The sequence below is a fragment of the Taeniopygia guttata genome, chromosome 2, assembly GCF_048771995.1.
Source record: "Taeniopygia guttata chromosome 2, bTaeGut7.mat, whole genome shotgun sequence".
In the NCBI taxonomy this organism is placed as follows: domain Eukaryota; kingdom Metazoa; phylum Chordata; class Aves; order Passeriformes; family Estrildidae; genus Taeniopygia; species Taeniopygia guttata.
In genome coordinates, this window is record NC_133026.1 from 49,541,504 (window position 1) to 49,564,124 (window position 22,621).

The following is a 22,621-nucleotide window of genomic DNA, read 5'->3' on the forward strand; positions in this document are numbered from 1 at the left end:
TTCTGTAAAAGATTAAATGTGCTGTTGTTGTTTTTTGTGAAGTATTATTAATAAACAATATTAATCTTTATAATGTTGTATTTCAGAGATAGAGATTTTTGTTAGTTGGTCTAGTTTGGGCTCTGAAATATCCAAGCTGACAGTGGCCTTGGGAATATTTTTATTCCCATGGAAATGAGAATGTGGTATTTTACATAGATAAGTTTGAAAGAAAACCATGTTTTGTTTTGCTTTAAAAAATCCAGAAAGCAGAGTGGCAACTATAAAACTTCTGGTCATATCTTTTTGTGTGTTTGCTGTAATAGCACAGGTAAAAAGCCCTTCGAGCTTCTGTGAGTGTCATTTCCCCCCCACCCACCTACAGCTTGCATAACTTAATGTGGAAAGACTTAGCAGCTCTGAAATCACAACTGAACAACTTCTCTTACTTTATCAAAAGAAAAGAAAGAATATTGGCATTTCAACATTTTTTTTCCTAGGAATCTCTCTGTGTTATTAAAAAAGTCTGATATAAATGTAGAAGAGAGCTCTGGTAGATGAAAGCATTAATTTATAATTTATTTTCAAGTTAGTTTTTTTGAAGTCTGGTTATATGTATGTGTTTTATTCGTTTGTTGTTTTTATGGTTTTTTTTCCAGGTGCTTGATAGTTGTATTAAGAGTGTTGGAAACTGCTTACTCTGGAAAGATTTAGGATGGGTTCATGGACTGTATTATCTTGTTTTGACATTTAGGGTGCTCGAAACAGAATACTAAAGGGAAATTTCTAAGAGTTTTTAAGCAGTTTAGTTTAACATATCTGAAAAATAGTTGGCTGCAGTTAACAATGATTTTATTGTATTGTGCTGTGTAAAATCCTGTCACAAAAAGATTATATTAGCTCTTTATGAGATGGTTTGGTAAAGTTAACAACTTCAGCTCTAAGCTTAACTCATTGAATTTTGATACTTGAAATGCATTCTTAATGGGGGTATTTGGTTTTTTCCCTGTTTTCTAGCAAGCACTGAATTTTTTTGCAGGCTTATGGAAAAATGTTGTTAATCCCTTCTGTTGCTAAATTTCTGCATATTTGGGTTGAATGTGAAAGTTGTCCTAAATTCTGCTGCCCAAGTAAAAATTTTTTTTGGTTTGTGAAAAAACATAGAAGGGTGTGGTGGGGTGTGGTTGTCTTTCTTTGGCTTGTTGGTTTGTTTTTTGTTTTTTTTTTTTTTTAACTTCTGTAGATGCTTGAAAGAGTTCTGTGTTGATTTCAGGTAGGGTTTATTATATAATAATTTGTCCATTAGTAAGATTGCATAAGCTCAGGCTGAAAGACTTGTATGCTGTCTGGATCTGATAACAGCTTACAGCTAAAGAGCATGCCTGCCACTCCAGAGCACACTGATGTATGAAACCAGTGCCCGTTTGTGGTTTCACGGCCTGCACTAGTTTTTCTCTAGCGTTGGCCTGATTTTCTATAAAATTCTTCCTGCTTTATAGTTGTGCAGAGTATGCCACAGCTGTGGATGGGATTGTGAAACTCATCTGTGTTTCTGAAAACAATTGCAATCATGAGTTTTTATTAATCATTGGTCAACTGTTGGTAGTCAATGAGCCGTACTGGGGTGAAAATGAAGAATTGGGAAGGGTGGGATAATGCTGAGATGCCATTGCTGCTGAGGAAGCTACTTTGGTGAGTAGCTTCATGATGTGGTGTTGACTCTAAATTAGTAAAAGTATAGTATTTGAAATGACAGCTCCTGCAGCCAGTGCCAGGTGCAGGCTTTGAGCTTTCCAGTCAGTGGCAGCAGGTCACTGCAGGGCTGTGGGCTGTGCTGAAGGTGAACTGGAGGGGAGATCAAGAAGCGCTGTGGTATCGTCTATTGAGCTGGGTCCTGCAGTTAAATACGTTCCTTTGGTCCTCCAGCTTCTGAGAAGCACATGTGAAAACATTTGGCCTTCTAGGATGTAGAAACAGTACTTGTCCCCTGCCTGGCCATGTCCCATCTTTATATCTTCATTACTCTCCCACTACTCTAGGCATCAAAAAAACCCCCATGATTACCTATTTAATTATTCTATTTGTATCAGATTTCAAATGCAGTTTCTCTACTGAGTTTTGTATTCTCCTCCAACATCGCTGTCCCCTCACCCCGTGCACTGAAACTGGTGGTTAAGAGTGCTCTGAAGTACTGTATTATATTAGCATATATTTAAACTATATGAATAACCTTATGAATGTAGATTAATTCACAAAAAAAGAACTTGTAAATTATACTATACTGTACAAAATATATTTCTATTCATAAATATCTCCAAATAGGGATCCTGAGTAGTGGGAAGATAATGTAGTATTTCTACAGTTTAAAATACTGTGTAATATTAAGCACAATTGCAAACTATTAGTGTTCTTTTAAAAGGGCAGCCCCCCTCATTTGTTCTCCCATGCTTCTTAGTTGAAAAATTTCATTAATTTATCTTTTTTCCTGAAATTTGGCATGTTAGCCAGAGGAGCTTAAATATAGTTTTTGACAGCTGTATGGCTGTTTGAATAGGCTGCCTAATTTAGAGAATTATCTGTGTGCTTGTCTGTCACTGATGGATATTGCCAAAACGATCAAAGAAAAATAGGACGTTGTCTTTAAATAAGGCTATTTCTATGTTCTGTAGGCAAAACAGGAGCAATTTGAGCTGAAATTGTTCTACACTTCATTGTCTCATTGTGAGTCCTAGATGTATTGTACACAATTTGTCTGCTGAAAGTAAAGGTTGCCTGATTTAAGCTTAGAGGCATGAATTTTCTTAAGAACTTGCTCTAAAGCTGTGGGTCTTGTACAGAATTATGAAATGCTCAGCAAGGTTTCTTTAAAAAACAAATGTATATGCTTTAGGACACTGCAATTTTTTGTTTTTCATTTCCAGCTGTGCAAGTATGAGTAGAAGCTGAAAAAAACTAGCTGTGTCTTCATTTCTATTTTCTTGTAGGTTTTAGTTTTAAATTTGTGTTTAGGTGGTTTTAGTATGTCTCATTCCTAGTACCCTCTTATTTTTCTCCTTAAGAGGGGTTGATTTTGGGTTTTTTTTGTTTTTTATTTTTTTTTTTTTTTTTTGTACTTGGTGGGTGTCTGGGATACTATTGGTCCTCTCATTAGTATAATTATTTCCTTTTTTGTCATGGTATTGGGGTGATAGCCCAGTGTGGAATGAGACAGCCCACAGTGTTCCCTCTTCTGCAAAGAGGGTCCAGGGAGTTACGGCAAGGTTTCCCTCCTTACTGTGATGCCAGGTGAGATCTGTCCGGGTTAGCTGAGGTTGTGCATGGAAGTCATAGTGCAGTTTGGGAGAAGAGCTTTCTCTAGAAACAGTATCACTGCTTTGGAGTTATGCTTGCTTTCTTTATATCTTTTCTGGATAGGCAATACTCTGTCCATAAATAACTTACTTGGCTGCTCCAGAGTTTTTTTTTTTTTTTTTTTTTTTTTTTTTTTTTTAAATAGAGCTTCTCAGGACTTGGCTCTTTGGCAGTTGGCAGTTAGATGGTTTCTCTGGACCATTTTGATTTAAAAAAATGATTTAAAAATGGGAAAGAATAAGATTTTAAAACAATACAAGCAACTGATGGGATTCAGAAGGGGAAATGGAAACGGAGAAAGGGACAAGGCCTAAGGGCTCTCGGAATCAGACCATTGTGCTAAGATAATCAGTATCATGTTTTATTTATTAAATGGAAACTGTTTCAAACTGTGCTGTCTTAAGACAGACTTAACTATTCTCAGACAGATGGGATTTAGCGTTGGCCACTTCATCTCCTGTAGGGAGTATTCTGAAACTTTATATGAAAAGTTGGCTAGTTCTGACAAATTTGATCTTAATGTTCACTAGCTTCTCTGCTCTGCAGTCCTAGCTGTGACTCCCATACAATGTACTTCAAGGAAAATGTGCAGGTTTTTTGTCTTATCTAGCAAAGTGGGAACTGTGTAGTCTGTTACAGTTCAGAGTACTTTCACCAGTCTTACTGTTTACGTGCACAAAAAAGTGATTTGAGAGAGGTTTGTCTTACACACAGGTTCTAGGCATGTAGACCACTAGGCAGTCTTGCTCCAGAGATTGTTGATATTCCCCCGAAGTCTTTTAATTCTCCAAATTACATTTGCTTTCAGGAATGGGAAGTAGTGTACAGCACCCTACTTTCATAGTTCTTGTTTTTTGCTCCCCAATGCTGGCTGTCCTTGCCTGTGAAACTTCTTATCCACGTTCCTCAGGTCTAGCTTCTTAAATTTAAAGTTTTGGGGATGACCTTTGAACTGACATGAGAAATCATCAATGGCATTTGTCTGTAGTCCTAATGTGGAGATAATAGATCAATTGCAGTATGAGAATTAACTCTGTGAATATGTTCTTCCTGCCCTGCCCCCTGCCTTGGTTTATTCTGTACTTTCTTCTGAGACTGGGGACATGTGTTAGCAACACAGTAATTCTACTTTGGTTACCTTAGACTGCCTAAAAACATACAAGCACAGTTGACTTGGCTCTGCTGCTCAGAGACCAGTAATATATTAATTTTGACAGTCTCTGAAAAGTTTTTGCAAATGCATCCAAGACACTTTTTTTTTCCCTAGACACATTTTTTCTATACTCCTTGTGCATATGCTTCCTTTCCACTAAGTGCTTTTTCTCTTAATATGGACTTACCATTTAAGATGTAGTTTCTAATTTGCTTATACACATTGGACTTAATGTGTGATGTATATCCCACTGACTGTTGCACAGTAACATTTTGGCTTTATGTAAGAGAACTTTTTCTTTCCCTAACTTGATGTAAGCAACAGATGTGGATTTTAAAATTTTCTATCATATATTGTTTGGTGCCTTGACTATGAAGTTGTCTATGCAACAGGTAGCAGTGATATTCATTACTGGGAAAATGAATAGATTAGATTTTTTTTTTTTTTTTTAAATGGGGTTGTAGTTCTCTCAAGTCTTCTTGGAACTGTACTTAAGTAAAAGAAAGATGGAAATTCTGTTGGGTTTGTCTGTTTGTTGTTATTTTTAATCCAATTATATGTGATTTCTCTATAGATCTGTTTCTGATGAGCAGGGATTATCTGGCAATTTAATTTCAGTCAAGAAAGCTTTTTTTTTAAGCCAGAGTAATTTGTTATTATCCAGGAAACTAGAATAAAAAGAGCTGTGGTTGGGACAGTATTAGAGTAAGTAAATGTAATTTGTGTTTCAGTTTTATGGGCTATATTATTTCAGTATCATCAACTGAGCTTTCATTTATCTTTTGAGTTCACTGACTTTTCCATGTCTTTTGGCTGAATCATAGCTGAAGGAATTCTAATGTTCTGTACTGTTACAAATTGAGGTTGTCTGTTATTTAATGGTACTTATTCTATGTCTAGTTTATTTCCAGTTAACGGGTTATTTTTCAATATTTTTACTTTGCCTAGTTTAGCATATGATACAGTGTCTTTTCTATACTCCATAATGCTTTTATGTTGCTCTTTAGTCAGTATCATAGTGCACTTTGAATCACTGATTATCTTATCTGGTTCAAACATGAATGGTCTAGGATTATTTTTTTAAGTATAATTTTATTTTTTTTATCTTTGGTAACTGCTAGGGTTGTGGTGAATGAGATACAGGTGGGTTTTACTTGCTGTCTTGTGCATGTAAGCAGGGTAACTGTGTTTGACGCTTTGTTCTAGATTTATCTCCCCATGGTAACTCTCTATCCTTACCTTCTGTCTAGTCAGGTGCATTACGTAGTTATTTGTATCCTGTGTTTTTTCCTCAAAAGATGTTTGAGGAAAATGATTTGGGTTGGAAATTCTACTACTTGTTTTTCAATTATTTTTTTCATTCTAAATCTAAAACCCCAACATTTTTTCTTGCAAAATATTACTTTAAATCTTATTAAGTCTTGCATGAAAATGGGTTCAGGCTTTTATAGACTTACTACCTTTTTTTTCACTGTGAATGAATGTATAGTCTTGAGAATAAACAGGTTCTGTATTTATTTTTCCCTCTCATCATCATCATCAAGTCTGATAGAACTGAAATCTGACCTCTACAGAACTGCTGAAAACAGAGCAGTAAACTTCCAGTAACTTGGATAAAGCTGTACTTACGACTGTTAAGGGAGCTGTGGTGTGGGGCCGTGAAGGTAGTAATGGGCATTGGGTTCGAGGCCAAAGAGGACACCTCTGTTCATGTTGACCTGTCTTGATAATTAAAAGGGCTGGAATTGTTTCTGCTCAAACTGACTATGCTTGTTTGAGGATGTATTAACCCTGGGCAACTGGATGTTTCAGCCTTTCAGTCCACGTGAATGATATATTGAGCTATTCAGTGAAATATTGTAGGCTTTACAGTGCAGCTCTTGAGAAGAAGCCAGTCTTTGGTGTAGTGGTTTAGTTTCAGGATGCTGTCAAAATAGTCATTGCTAGCATAGCTGTAGCATACGGTCCTTGATTTTGAAAAATACAGAGCAGATTGGCATATTCTGGCAAGGCATTTGTATTATAGCATAAAAATACAACTTCATTGCCAACAGTCCTGTAATGTAAAAATGAAACACTTGGCACTAGGAGGGTGATCAGTAAAGTGGAATCAGTGGGCAGTTTGTGGTCTTATAGAATACTTGAGAAAAGAGCAAAGTCTCTTATTCTGGCTGTTTCAAAACTCATTGCCTGAATTTCTACAAATGCTTCATGCTTGAGTGCCTGTTGTGGGTCTGAGCACTTCTTGGGGTACCTCTGTATCTGATGTCAACTCCAGAAATCTGTTGTAGGAGTTGGTATCTTAGTGAAGATGACCCTTCCTGCAAGGAGGAAGAGGCTTGTCTGCCATTAACATAGTTCTCCAGAAGTTAATTTACAAGGCTACTTGCAAGGATTCTAGTGTGTATCTTTGCAGTGGCAATTTTGATTTGTTTCCCTTTAAATTCCATGAGATACCTTTTTGTATAGCGGCATTAGTAGTGCAAATGTGAAGGGTCCACTGATTTGCTATTAAAATTACTGTTTTCTGGTGCCTATCACTTAAATATGTTTTCCTTTTTTTTTCTGTTGGATTGGGATGGTATTGCAAGTGTGTGATTGAAAGAAATTAAAAGAATTGGATATGAAAGATATTAAAGGAATGTTGCTTTCCTACCTAACTTCTGTAAACAGTGGTGTCAGACTTAGTAATACAAACATGACATTGTCTCTTGTAGGATAATCATGGGTCAAACCGGAAAAAAATCTGAGAAGGGACCAATTTGTTGGAGAAAACGTGTAAAATCAGAATATATGAGACTGAGGCAGCTCAAGAGGTTCCGACGTGCTGATGAAGTAAAGGTACTTTATCTTTTGGTCCTATTGCTTATAAAATTTTACAAGTATTGATTATTTTCTGAAGTATGTGTACTACTGTTCACACTTGCTATAACAATTTCATTGAATACTTTGTCATCCTACTGGGAACTTGTCTTAACTCTATGGTCTTATAAACATATATGATACATTTATATGTGAGTTGGTTGAGAATGTCAAGTATCAGAAGAGGGTGTGGAGAGCTAATACAGAAACTTCTTTAGCTGCATTCTCTTTCAGATTCAATTTAGAATTTAGTTCCATGCTAAATGTGTGACTCTCTAAATGTGAGAACATAGTATGAATTGAAGAAAGAGATAATGAACTGTATTGAACCTCACTGACATTTAAACTAAATTTGTATGTTTTGAGCACTTTTTTGTTGTTATATCTGGTTAAATGTTAGAATGCCTTAAGATGCTAGCAGATGAATTTAGAGCCTTTCATTTATTTATAATGTTGTGGTTAATTTTTAGAGTATGTTTAATTCTAATCGTCAGAAGATACTGGAAAGAACTGAAATCTTAAATCAAGAATGGAAACAACGTAGGATACAGCCTGTTCACATCATGACTTCTGTGAGCTCATTGCGCGGGACCAGGGAGGTTGGTTAACATGTGTTGTGGTAATTCCACTTACAAGATTCTTAGCACGTTTTCATTTTATTACTGGAAAGTTGGCTGTTCTTTATATTTTTTTTCAGCATGATATGACTTGGCAGCCCAATGTGTTTTGTATGAATGTCTTAAAGAATTTATTTGTTGTGTACTTTGATCGTCTGACTTCTGCAAAGCAATAAATATGTAGCGGGCTACTTGGCTTTGAATGACACACGAAAGTGAAACTTCTTTATTTCTGATAATGATTGGATCATACCTCAGCATCCTTTAATAAAACTGTTCTGTCTCTGTGGTGCTGGGAGTTTACTCTTGCTCTGGTTGGAGTTAGATTAATGAATCCTTGTGTTTCACAAGTGGATGCTAAATTTGTGAAAAACACTTTTGTGAGTTGTGGCATAATTTGAGCACCTAAAATGGTTTCGACATAATTGGTAAGGTTGAAAGGGACCACTGGATGTCATCTAGTGCAGCTTTCCTGCTCAGGCAGGGGTGTCCTAGAGCATGTTACTCAGAATTGCGTTCTGTGTCATGGTAACTTCAGTGATTTAAGTCCATTCCAGCTCTCTATATTCATCCCAACTTAATTTACCTTATTTTTAAGTTGCTCTTTAGGCACTTTTTCACACTTAACAAGTTTGAAGATGTTTATCTGTAATAATCTGAAAAGGGAACTCTTTGGTAGGGCGAGAATGAAAAGACTTTACTGTGAATAGGTTAAAAAAGCAAACCAAAGTACTTTATCTGCAAATAAATTTGCAGAGTTTCTTTTCCTTAAAATTTTAGTGGAGAACTGGGGAGTGGGAGTGTGTCACTGAGGTGCATTTGTGTGCACATGTTTTCAAATGCAAGAAGGAGAGGATCTTTGTGTGCTATCTTTTAAATGTTCTTGAATATGCAATTACTCATGTACTCATGTACAGCTATTGTGTGGAATCAGAACTGATAATAATTGACACAGGTACACATCCAATTTTCACTTTTTTTTTGTTGGTAGAAGATTGTTCCTTTTTTTTCTTTTCTTTCAAGTGTGGTGTTCACTCTTATTTACATTAATTTCCTGCCTGTATTGATAGAGCACACTAATTACTACATTCAACCCAGTCTGTGTCTCATAAATCAGAACTCTAATGCCTGATTCGAGGTTGCCATAATTTATAGTGAGAGAAGCGAGATGAAAAAATGCTGGGGACTTAAAAAAATTACTTTAAAATCTTCTTTTCTTAATATGCTGAATTTCTTCAGAGTTGGATAAGACACTGGCTAGAAATAGAAAGGTTGTGTGAAAGTCTTCCTGTGTTTGGTGAAGATGGTGCATTGCTGGTGATAGTCAGCATCAAGTGGAGACCATAGCATGCCCTTTCCAGAGCTACCAGACATCAACCTGAGTTCCATACCAGAACAACAGAGCAGTGTAACTGAGGCTTAGTACCAAACACTGAGTCACTTTTACATAGCCCATTTGTCAGCCCAAGACTTCTAGTTCCAAAGATAAAAGTAACTAATTCTTTTACTTTTGTATTTTTCTTTAAAAATACATGAAAAATATGTTAGGTGGCTGCTGGCTAGAAAATTAAACATTAACCGGAAATGGGAATGAAGCGGTAGCATAGGATGGTGTCTCTAGAATATTAATATACACAGCAGAAATCTAATTTCATTTGCTGCAGATTAAAAAGAAATAAATCTGGCTTGTGTCATTCTGCCGGGTTACTGTCTCTGTATATTGTTTGTTACATTACTTTGTGTATTTCTTTAGAAATGTGAACCTCTGTTCATCTTTCCCTTCTGGAAAGGAGAAAAATCTTTTGTCTTCACTTCCTTTTTTCCTTTCAGGTAGCTATGATAGCTGTCCTAAGCTTTGTTATACCTACCTCCAAATCTTCTCTGTTGTACTTCCCCTAGCTTTGTATGTTCCTGTCTGCTTTTGCTTATAACCTTTTTTTCCCAGAGTTCTTCATACTGCAGTCCAAGTATTTGAGAAAAGTTGATTTATGTTCGTTAACTGTTGATTATTAGATGCAAGAATACTTTAATTGTTGTCTGTATTTCTATAGATTGTTTATCCTTTGAAGGCTACATAAATCTCTGAATATCCAAAACAGAAGTCCTGTAGCTGAAAAATTCATTGATGTATCCAGAGTTACATATTATGAATTAATTTTCGTTTTTCCTTTGCAAGCAGTGAGCATAATGAAAGGCTTGAGGATAGGATAAACAGAAAATAATTGAGAAGCAAGGCAGGAATTAAAAAGACGTGGAGTTTTTATTTATATAAGGTGTCTTGCTGGCATTAAAGTAAAATTTTATTTATTTTTATAACATAAATAATACATGATTTCTGCAGTGTATTGATCTGAAGCCAGGGAGATTCACTTGCCCCTCAGATGGTCTGAGTGTATACACTAACATCAGTGTAGCAGAAGCAACAGGTATTAAATCTGTTTTGATATTCCAAACCTAATTTGTATTGTAGGTTGATTAGTCTCAGTACTAATATCACAGCCATTTAATAATACGTGGAAAATGCTGTCATGATCTATCAGTGAATATATTGACATAGAAATAATTCTTGAGGTTCTTTTCTCTTGGTAAAACTTTTTTCCTATTATGCCTTAAAAAACTGATGTATTTTTCAAAGGTTGATATGGCTACTTTTGAGAAACTCTTTGAATTTTGTACATTGTAGAGTGTTCTTTGATTTATTTTTGGTTTTTTTCTGATGTTGCTATGTAAGTATAACTTCAACTTCTTATTTCAGTGCTCTGTTACCAGTGACATTGATTTTCCAAAACAAGTCATCCCACTGAAGACTCTCAATGCTGTTGCTTCTGTGCCTATAATGTATTCTTGGTCTCCCCTTCAACAGAATTTTATGGTAAGTTTAAACAAATATAGGGAGGAGAAAGGTATGGAGAAAAGGGAGGTGTTAATTTTAGAAGTATTCCAGCAAAATCTATTGCCAATTACCCTCCCTACTTTAGGTATTGGTAATAGGGCAGTAATAATCAGAAAAAAGCTCCACCAAATAAAATAAATAGAAAGGTAACTTTGCAAACTGAATCTCTGTCCTCAATGTACCTAAGTATCTCCAAAATCTTGCTGTAAAGTTTATTTAATTCAGGTGACCTATTGTCTTTTGTGGCTATTAACAAATGTAATTTTATTTGAAAGTATCTAATTAGTGTAGTGAGAAATGTTTTCTGAGGGATATGAATGCTTTGATGTAAGGCAATGAACCAACATATCTGTAACAGGATATTCTTCTGGAATAAAGGGAACTAAATCCTGAAATAGACTCTCCACATAATGGTCATTTTCATATCTGAGTATGCCTTTTTTTCTTCCAGATTAACTTCACTGCAGAAGCCGTAGAAATAGATTTCTGATATAGATATTTGACTTTTTGAAAAGCTTAGCTTATTGCAAATCTTTGTCACATCATTTTGTATTTAACTACCTTTGCTGACTAGTTATTTTGATAATAATTATTATGAAATTATTTAAACAACAAGTTTTTTATCAGTATACATACACAGTTTTTTCACATCTTTTTCTCCTTGCTTTCAATTCAACAGTGTTTGGATATATTGGATGGGTACAGAATCATGATCAGCAGGAAAGTTTATTTTTTTAACAATAGAAGGTTCTTCTGTAGTATTGGAAGATGTAGCTGAGTATCAAGGTCCGTAAATTCTATTGATGGGAATATTAATGCATTTAATCTGTCAAAAAAAAAGGGACAGTGGACTTCAGATTGAATTTTCAGGCATTTTTCTCTGTTTGCTCTTTAGACAACTTTAAGTTAGTCTTTGTGTAGCATATTTTCTTATCTCTGGCCAAACAATGAAAGGGCGGTTCCCGTTGTGCTTTCCTACGTTACTGTAAGAGAGAACCCCCAAGAGGGGACGAATGAATTTACCAAGTGCAAGCTTCCCAAAGCCAGATAACTTAATGAGTTTCCATATTAGAAACTTTGTGGAACTGCTCTGCTAACCTTAAGTTTAGGAGCTAGTGTTAATATTTTGAGCCAGCCACCAAGAATATAAAAAAATTGTTGAAAGTCATTGAAGGTTTTGTTTTTCTAGTTAATGGTAAATGTGCTAAAGCAGTGAAGCTAGTTAATTTCCTGTTGCAGGCAGAATCCTGGAGATAGTGAAAAACAATGCAGAAATGGTCACTTGACAACACAATTTAAAATGTTTTGATTATCACTGTTGTTCCTAGGTAGAGGATGAAACTGTATTACACAACATTCCATATATGGGAGATGAAGTGCTTGACCAGGATGGTACCTTTATTGAAGAACTGATCAAGAACTATGATGGGAAAGTGCATGGAGACAGAGGTGAGCCCAAACACTCAGGTATACTAATCATTTCTTCCTATATAAATTATTGTTGTAGTGTTGCTTAAGGCTTGACATGTGATTGTTACAGTAGTGTCTCTACAACTTCCACATTGTGTAAACATTGGGTATACCAGGCTTCCTTATTTAAATGTATTGTTCTGCATTTTCATTAGGCTGCAAAGTTTTAAGCAGTAGTATGGAGAAATTAAGCACATTAACTTTTTTTTCTTATACCATACAGTGATTCTTGGTATTCAGTTTTGTGCTCAGAGCTTTGGAATATGGTATTGTGATGTGTGTATGTGTCCTGCCTAGCAGAAAGTGGCAGGATGATTATGCAAAACTCTGATAATGACATTTGCAAATGTGATTCAACAGAATAACCTCTTGTAGGTTTGTTGGGTTTTCTTCCCTTCTTTTTGAGGAAATTGCTAACTATTTAAAAACGCCCTCTATGTAAATCAGCTTACAGAGCAAAGTTGTATCCTTCTGTTGATACAGAAGTATTACATATATTTATTCTGAGGCGTAGTTTACCTGTTCTCCTATGTGGGAGCTGGACTACCTGCAGTGTAATCTGTCCCTCACTTTGCTAAAGTCTCAGTGAAGTGGTGACCTTTCACTTGCTCTGGGCTCCCTCAGAACTGGCTTATACAAGCCTCAACTTCACTTGCAGAGGTTTCTCTTGACTGCTGCGATTCCCCCTTCTCAGAGATATTACCCACACATTCCATCCCTTCCCTCAAACAGAGAATAGCTTCTTAAAATTAATCATATTCCTGTTAATGCTGATGTGTCTGAGAAAGAACCACATTTTTTGATTTTGTGTACCATTTATGAAGGTTAAGCCTGTGATTCAATAATAAATGCTACTCAACCCAACTAGACTTGTTAATGTCCTCAGTATACCTGGTGCCTTTGTATTTCATAAGAAACATGGAATGTTTTGTGGGCTTTGGCCTTTGGATATTTTTACACATTTACTGATTGCTGGTTTCCCTGTCAGAAATGGTTATGTCAAAATGATACCATTACTACTAAATGTTTTCTATTATTGATTTAATTTATTATTAAAAGAGTTTAGCTTTAAAATTAATCCTATTTGAGTATCTTGATATGCAAGTTTATGATGGCAATTATTATTATTATGTGTTTTCCATAATATATAAAATATATTAGAAGTAGAAAGACTTTTTTAGTCTCCCAATAACTTGTATTGTGTGGCTGTAATTAAATGTAAATACTGTGGGAATCTGTAATCCAGAGGCATTCCCATGTAAGAGTCAGAATTCTAAACTAGCTCTGTAATTGCACTTTTGGGAGACAATTTGTACTAACCTGTGTGTGTATATTAAGAGTTTGTTTAAAAATTTTCATTGTCTACATAGTAATAAAACTTATTTTCTGTCAAGCAATTTTGACATGCAAGCCCAGTCCAGGTTCAAAAGGACAGTAATAAGCACTACAGTTCCCAGACAGCTCATGGTTTTTTTTTTTCTTTTTTAAATACACTAACTGATTTTTCATTTGTGCAGAAATGCCTTATTATTTAATCTATTCTGCCATCTGAATGTCACAGCAGAATATAATCAAATAAATAGATACATGCAGCATTGTAACTGTCAGTTTTCTCTTGAATTTTTTGTATATAACTTTATTCTTTTTTTTATCACTCAGCCAGTGGGGTGTATTGTGGGAAGTGGATGCTAAGGAACTACCAACCAAAAATCTCTCTGGAGACATCTTAGCTGCCTAAGGATTAGTTTATAGACTGTTAGCATGCATTTCCAGACTGGCTTAAGCCCAGCCATGTTGGAACTGGGATTCTGGCATAAAATCTCCTAAATAATGTAGCTGGTAGTATTTTTTGTCTTACAAGGAAGAGAGATTTACATATGTATGTAACATAGGGAGTTGGGAAAAGAAAGTGGGAATTTTTCTTCTTCCATTCCCTATTGTTAGTCTAAGAAATGAATAATGAGCTTTTTCAACTGGCCTTGGTTTATACAGTGCTATTTAAGAGGGGAAAACTACAAAATTGCTTTTCATAAATGACAGCATTTGCCCTAGTTTAATTAAAGTGTAAGAAGGATTAAAAATACCTCATAAACACCTTGTGGTTTTTTTTGTTTCTTCCCAATTTTGCTGGATTTCAGAATGTGGATTTATCAATGATGAAATATTTGTTGAGTTGGTCAATGCCCTTGGTCAATATAGTGATGATGAAGATGATGATGATGGAGATGACAATCCTGATGAAAGAGATGACAAGCAAAAAGATCGGGAAGGTAACAGGATGGGTACGTCTATCTGCAGACTAAAAATTAAACCCAAAATGTTTTGTTTAACCAATCAATAAATTTGTTCAAACCCATCTTCCTATGTGATAGTTTTCAGGTCTAAAGTAGCATAATTTTCATCATTTCCTTTGTCATTTAGTTCAAGATTTCTGTTGAGAACACTGTGAGAGGCACTTTTGCCAATTTTTGTTCATTGGCATACTGAGGCAGTCAAATGCACCAAAAATCAGTCAGGTATCTGTCTAATAAATGTTTTGGTACTCCTCAGAAAATGACATATCATTATTCTAAAGCAGGCAGAATTCTGAATTTCCATCTCCATCTGCTGGTGAAATAATGGCTTCTCTGAATTTTACTAGTAGATTTTTCTCATCAGGAAAATCACTTAACACAGTTAAAATAGTAAATGATTTGGAAATAAAAGTCTTTACTTCTTTTTTACATTAGAATTTTGGCGAACACCCCCTTTCCCTGAACACTTTCTTGAGGTAGTAAAGGATCAGAAATATTTTTTGTTTTGTTTTCCAAATTCTTTTGCTTCCTTGACAGAGAAAGAAACCCACCCACCTCGGAGATTTCCTTCTGACAAGATATTTGAAGCCATTTCCTCAATGTTTCCAGACAAGGGTACAGCAGAAGAACTGAAAGAGAAGTAAGAATATATTTCTTAGAGTATATTGCTGTGTTGCTTTATGAAACAAAGATTCCTCTATAAAATAAATCCTTCATTAATTAGTTGTTGATTAGGAATGCAGCTAGTTCTGTGGTATTTGTGTAACTTCTGCAAGTGACACTGAAAGGGATTTGGCTCTCTCCCCCAAGTCAAACAATACAGAAGTGTTTAATAGCTTTCCCTTTAAACTATTGAAAAGCGGTCACTTTTATCTCTCTAATAATCTTTCATTTTTGAGGTGGTAAAATAAAAGCTACTGCTAAAAAAAAGAATCATCTTTTTGGAGTTAGAGATACCATGTATGAAGTTGTGATGGTCTTGAAAACAAATGCATTATTTCCTAGTCAGTTTGTATTAATGAGTATGGAATTAATAATTTGTCATGTCACTAACAGATTGGCCTTTTTAGCTGACACATATTTCTTAGGGGTTTTTTTAAGTTGTCATTGAGTATGCAGGGTGGTACTGGAATAAAAACCACTGGTATTAAAAAAAAAACCAAACTTGTATTCAATAAGTGACTTCTATTATTTTGCTTTAAAGATACAAAGAACTCACTGAGCAGCAGCTTCCTGGAGCTCTTCCTCCTGAGTGCACACCGAACATAGATGGACCAAATGCTAAATCAGTTCAGAGGGAGCAAAGTCTGCACTCCTTTCACACACTCTTCTGTAGACGCTGTTTTAAATACGATTGCTTCTTGCATCGTAAGTACAATTAAAGGGTTCTCGTAAATGTCTTACTTTTTTTTTGTAAGTCAGGAGACTTGAAAGTACCATAAGATCCAATGCAAAAGAAAGGAAAGAGAAGAAAAAATAAAAGCAGAAATATCTCTGAAGTATATAAAAACAGCTTGTACATGTTGACATTATTTTGCAGTGGAAACTATACCTCAGAAAAATGAATGCACCTGTGTGGGTAGTTTGTTATTCTTTTTGCTTTGGGACTTTGTATAGAATTCTTGACTTGGACCAATCTGTAACATCACTTCTCTTTTTATATAGTCTGCAAGAAAACGATGTTGTTTTCTTCTACTATTGTTTGTGTTACACTTTCTCAGTTTGTGCATGGAGAATGGGATATATTTTTTCATAAAAAATCCTGGTTAACCATCAGACTTGCTTCATTTTCCACTAGGGAGAATGAACACTCATGAACAGTTTTCTCTTTTATTCTGCTATGTCACTTTCTAGCCACATTAGTTGTACTAGGTTATTTGAAGAATTATTTCAGAGAGTTGAATTTCAGAAATTGTGATGTCCTTTCCCCTGAACTGCTTTCATGTTGCCCCATTGTTTTGGGCCAATAAGCTGACAAGAGCTTAGCAGTGATGTTGGCTTTCACTTGCAGAATGTGAAGAGATTCTGAAGTGCTACTTGAGGCAATTGTTCTGGACAGCGAGTTGAATGTAAAGGGGAAACTAACAGCCAAATATGAAGTGGTTTTAACTTGTAGCAGTATACTGTGATGCCCTCTATACCAAATTAATTTTCGCTTTTGACTTAGCTGTTCATTTGCATGTTCCACTGTGAGTGCGCATGCATGTTCATTTGGGAATCCTTGTGCTTTGTCAGCAGCTCCTCATCCAGCACACATGCAATCTGCCTGTGTTTGTACTCCACACTGAAGGCTTTGCACAGTGCTGCTGCTTTTTCATATCCCTTGATTGCCTTTCAGTTTGAGGAGGAATTGGAGTTGTTCTCAGATGGTGGGGAGGGGGGAAGCTTCATGTTCCTTGTTCCTTTAGTACTTGAAATTTTGGAATTAGGTCTGTTAGTTTCACTTTCTCCTTATATTCTGTTGGCAGGTCTTGCTAGAAAATGCAAAATAAAAAATAAAAGGAAGCTGTTACTTCTGCATAATGTTCAAGCACAGTAAGTTTCTCGAGTAAGCTGTTGCCTTGACCAGCCAGCTTCAACACAATGTGTTCTGTGAAGCTGTAGGTCTTGTGGTGTCTTAGTTGCCTGGACACTCATTCCAAGAAGTGCTGTGTACAGCCCTAGTCTGTAGGACAGGGAAGTGAAGCTGTATGCTGATTGTTGGCAATCTGTTTGTCTGGGAGGGGTTTTAGGAGTTTTTGACACTCTCAATAGTCTAGCAGAGAGATTGGGTGCTGATTTTGATTAAGTCAATAAAAAAGCATTGTCTGGACATAGTGAAGACAGGCTTACTCTAATAACACCTCTGAAGACTTGAGATATTTCTGCTGCAGTTATTTTAGGCATTTTTCTCAATGATTTTCTAAACTTTTCATTTTTCAGTGGAGATGGTTGCTCCTCTAAAATGCACATATTTCACTACTCTGTTTCATTAATCTATGTAGATTTGCCTTTCATGGTTATTTTTGCAGACTGATAGAAGTGCAACTGAAAGGTTTTGCTGGCTACCTGTTGGGTACCTGCTACTTTACCGGACCACAGTTTTGAGGCACCAGTTCTGAGAGACTTTTTATAAAAGTGCTATGAAGGATTCACAGTCTTGGACTTTTTGTCATGTTCTTGGGTGCCAGGTTCAGTCCATGAGTCTATGTCACTGCTTGAAGGACCTCAGTTCTCATACCAGCAGCATCCTTTAAGCCAAAAGCATTTTGCCTCCTTTCTATGTGTTCATAATCTTGAGATAAAAGATGATGTATTTATACTAAAAGATTGCCTAAGTTCTTGTTGCTGGTGACTTTGTTATGTCCCTTAAGCAAGCTGGTGTTCTTTCCAAAGTGGTGTATGTCCAAGGCTTTATTTAAACTGTGCCTCATACTTAAAAGTGCCGAAAATTTAAATCATCCCTTCAGGATTTCAGGGCCATGACAGAAAGAGGGATGCATAGCACTTCCACCGTGGAAGCATTCAGGACTTACCTCTGTGTCAGATGGAGGGTGAAATGGCTGGTTATGACAGTGCTCTTTGTGACAGCCTATGCAGCACATACATTGTCATTGATGATAACGTATTTGATATGTAATCTCTGCAAAGAGACTCTTGGCCTTCACTGTGTGGGCTCAACACTGGATCCTGAATGTAATAAACTGATGCTTCAATTGCCACTCCCTGAAAACATACCCAAATTCCACTGCAACAATGACTGCTCACTGCTTTGGATGCATTGCTTCCTTTTCCTTTTGTCTGTAAGGAAAGAGGATTGTTTTCTGTCTGCGTGTCTGTCTGTCTGCGTGTCTGTCTAGAGCACGGAATTTTTTTGTTAAAAACTGAGAGAGTCAGTTGTTTGGCCTCTTTGTTTTCTGTGAAATCTTAAGACTGTTGGTCAAAATTCACCCGGCTCATGGCTTGGAATAAGTAACTCATCAAAAAAAAAAAAAAAGAAAAAAGAAAAAGCATTGGTTATTGGAAGTCTGCAGTAGCAATTTTCAGTGTCTCTGCAACCATTTAACAATTTAACTTCTACTACATTTCTACAGTTGCCTCTATATTCTGTTTCATGCACTTGTCAAGTGCTGTGGGATGATGACATTTTTGATGAATTACTTTGCTAATGTAGTGGGCTACAGTGATCACATTGGTGCTTTGAAAGGTGTAAATCTCTGGAGAAGGCATAGAGAACTCAAAAAAAAAAAAAATACAGGAATTCTATTAGGTCTGGTTTTGCTTTTTGTATTTCCTCCCCTTAGATTCCATTTTTAATTAATTTTTGTTAAGATTAGTTAACAATTAGGTATTTTGTTGAGTTTCCAATCTTTGTTCTAGAACATTTGAGTTAAATATAGGAAAAGTTATCATTAGATTTTCAACGTGTCAAGTCCCCTTGACGACCTGGCGATCCCTTTATGTGCAGGTGATGACATAACTGAAAAAACTTGTGTACCGACTTCATTTGCTGACAGCAAGGAATTATGCCTAAATGTCTGGACTAACAAAGAATTTAGAAGAAGGAAAAGTATCAGGTAGGGAGAATTTCCCAAATAGCTTGACTATGAAGCAAATGTACATTTCAGGCTAAACCGTTGCCTGTGTACTTTCACATTATTGAAAATGAGAGTTGAGCCCATTGGGGATGAGACAGATAATACATTTGAAGACAGAAAACATGCTCAGGGACACTATTTGAGAATGATTTCTATTAAGGAAATCATTAAAGAAATACAGACTTTAGATGTTTAGGAAATTTACAAAGTTTTCTGTGATTTTTTTTTTTTTTTGGAAAAAGATTGCTACTTATATTTTAAAATTTCATAATACAGTTATACAAATAGTTTTATTCTTATCCTGGGTTGTTTCTTTATAACAAGCCTCCCCAAAAAATACCTCACAATAGAGGTGGTAGATTTTGACTGTAGTTGTCTTTACTGTACCATGTTGGGTGTTTTTAAAATACTTGAACACAAGACGATCCTAATTTTAAGTATCAGATGTAGCCTATTTTTGAGGTCTCATGAGTTTAAAAATAGGAAATGTTGGTTTGTTTCATTATATTACAAATTAATTTCTTCATTTTCTAAAGAAAAGTTTTTTTTTTTAATACTCATTTTAGAACCTTGCACAAATGAATTTGTGAGAGAAATAATTGCATCTGCAAGTGACATGTAAAAAGAATACTTTTGATTTCTGTACATTGCAGCAGTCTGGTATAGATCATGGCGTGCAAATTTTTAGTGTTATTTTGCATTGCTGAAAATTATTTTCCTTGTGGTATGAAGAGAAGGTAAAACAGTTAAGTGGAAAAAAGCCTTGAAGGAAATGGTATACTGTGCAAATTTGAAGATGCAATGTTGAAAAACATGGGAATTCCTCCCACCCCACACACTTTTGGGTAAAGGGCTCCCATCATTTCATTGTCTCTTAAAAGATGGAAAAAGGTGAAATAACTTGGCATTAAATAGCATTGTTTCTTTTTTATTGTAACAAAATGCAACATATTTTACTTACAGAATATATGAGCACTTGAAGGATATGTGAAACATGAGAAGTGGCGTAGCAATGAAAGATTTTAACTGGAATCTGCGGGAAGAAAGAGCACTAATCGCAACAATATACATAAATTGCATTCCTATACTTGCTTGTAAATAATTTTGATATATCTATATGCCCTTATATAGCAAATGAAAGCTTTTTAATGTTTCCAGATCTCTAAAATATAGCATATTTGTCTGGAGAAAGGGATGTAATATTTACTTATTATTGCTTATATTTTGTTAATACCATTTTAAGAAAGCTTTGGAAGAGTACATTGCTTTCCTGGGGGGTTCCCATGTGCTGCTATCATTAATACAGGCACAGTATTGTAGAATTTATTATTTGGTTTTTCAACTCACCCTCCTTTATGAGAGGGAAACATGAAGTGTTTCCAAGGTTCCAGGATGGAACTCTCCCCACTGCTGCCAAAACAGGTGTTTGCAGAGCTATGCTGCAAGCCAGACCACTGAAATGAAGCTTGCTTTTAAAAGCCTTGCCTGGGAAGATATGAGCTCTGCCCACATGCTTTAACTGGGAAGGAAGTGCATTTAAAAAGTTGGGTCTTTAAAGCATAGTGACATAGAGACATAGAGAGAAGTCTCGAGCATGATCTGGAAATAAAATTAATAGGAAATGGCTTAATGAAGGAGCTGTGTGGAGTGTTGGTGTGGAACAGCCCTTTTCGATTATTATGGGTAGGAGGGGAGGGATTTCTTCTTTAGTTTTGAACATATTAGCAATTTTTATTCACTGAATTCTTATAAACTTCACTGTAAGTTACAGTTACCCAACTGCAGCTGCAGTGAAACTGCAGCATAAGTGCTTCTGCATAGTTTGGAAATTGCACATTTTAAGTTGAGCATCTCTCCTGGGCCTTCATGGAGCATTAGCAAACAGACAGGTAGCACTGAGTACTCTCTTATTTTTAAAATTTCAGTCCATTCTTCATTTTTGTTCATTGCAGTTCTGTATGCCACTATTTACAGATTTAGAGGGAAAAAGGATTTATTGGCATCTCTCAAAAAACAAAGTATTTTTTCCTTGAGCACAGATGAGTTGTTTTTAAAAATTGCAGAAAACTAATGATATTATCTCTCAAAGCTCATACATTCATGCTCGCACATTTTATTAGGAATTTTGGTGAGAGTCTAGTGGCAGGTGTTCCAGGCTTCAGAAAAGCTCTGTAAGGGATACAGTCTCTGTAAGACTTCCAGAAAACTGTGAAAAGTCAGTTTCCCTGAAAACACCCTGCTAGGAGACAGGGATTGCCCAGGAGGAGAGCTGGCTCTGGCAAAGAGACTGGGTAGGAAACTCTGCTCTCCTGTTATCAAGGAGCTCGTGTTGCATGTGTAACATACCCAGTTCTGCTCCTTTCTGAGTCAGTGTTCTGCAGCTTTCACAGAGCTGTACAGAGTCCCTCAGATACAGGACCAGACACTTCTCTGCAAGGTGCAGACTTGGCTCACTTATCCAGAGTGACTGTGCAATGCTAACTTGTTTTTACCCTGCAGCTGGGAACTGAACTCTTAAATCCTGTCCGCTTAGCTGGAGTGCTGATAAACTAATAGAGCATAATAAACTTGTGTCCTTCTCACCGATGAAAATGTAAAGTGGGTCCTACTACCTTTCCAAAGTGTGCATGGGGTTGGATTTTTTGGCAAGATAGAAATTTAACAACTGAATCTTACACATTGAAAAGGTGATCATTAATAGGAGAGGCCCTGAGTAATTCTGTTTAACATGACAAAAAAGTAAAGTCTGTTCTTTTGTTGGAAATGGAGATGCACAAAATCTTCCTTGATACATAAAACAAATGTAGTGATTTTATTTGTTGATGTAAATGGGCATAATAGCTTTCAAGTGGAAGAGGATAGGTTTACGTTTGATGTAAGGAACATTACATTTGATGTCTTCACTATGAGGGAAGTGAGACACTGGAACTGGTTGCCCAGAGAAGCTGTGGTTGCCTCATTCCTGACAATGTTCAAGGCCAGGCTAGATGGGGTTTAATCAGCCTGGTCTAGTGGAAGATGTCCCTGCCCATGGCAGAGAGGAGCTGATTTTTAAGTCCCTTCCAATCCAAACCATTCCACGATATGTGAAACTTGCCTATGTGCTTTCTCTGTATTTAAGTGGTAAGTCATATGTCACTACATGGGGTTTATTTTATTATTTATTTATTCATTCCATTTGTTAGTATTTTATTCTGTTTTAGTAAAGTCTTGGTAACCTTGTGTTCTGCGTACAGTTTGAGGTTACATATTCAATGTATTTTTATATGAAAACTTAAAAATGTGATGTTTTGATTTAACAGCATTCCATGCAACTCCCAATACTTATAAGCGAAAGAATACAGAAACAGCATTAGATAATAAGCCTTGTGGACCTCACTGTTATCAACATTTGGTAAGATAATTTTATATGTCACAATTCACTG

At 36.0% G+C, this 22,621-nt stretch overlaps 1 protein-coding gene across 7 annotated transcripts in view; it reads left to right on the forward strand.

The window, feature by feature from the left end:
• Positions 1–22,621, forward strand: part of EZH2 (enhancer of zeste 2 polycomb repressive complex 2 subunit) — a 50,946-nt gene that overhangs the window by 14,850 nt on the left and 13,475 nt on the right. For 2 of the 7 annotated variants that reach the window (XM_030265284.3, XM_072925173.1), the window contains exons 2-9: positions 7,201–7,324; positions 7,816–7,944; positions 10,718–10,834; positions 12,184–12,322; positions 14,464–14,607; positions 15,157–15,259; positions 15,824–15,987; positions 22,499–22,590. In XM_030265284.3, the coding sequence (XP_030121144.1) occupies positions 7,208–7,324; positions 7,816–7,944; positions 10,718–10,834; positions 12,184–12,322; positions 14,464–14,607; positions 15,157–15,259; positions 15,824–15,987; positions 22,499–22,590 (1,005 nt within the window). In that variant the 5' untranslated portion in view covers positions 7,201–7,207. Of the gene's footprint in view, positions 1–7,200; positions 7,325–7,815; positions 7,965–10,717; positions 10,835–12,183; positions 12,323–14,463; positions 14,608–15,156; positions 15,260–15,823; positions 15,988–22,498; positions 22,591–22,621 lie in introns of those variants that run through there. The other 5 variants (XM_072925174.1, XM_072925176.1, XM_072925177.1 and 2 more) reach the window with 5 other exon arrangements.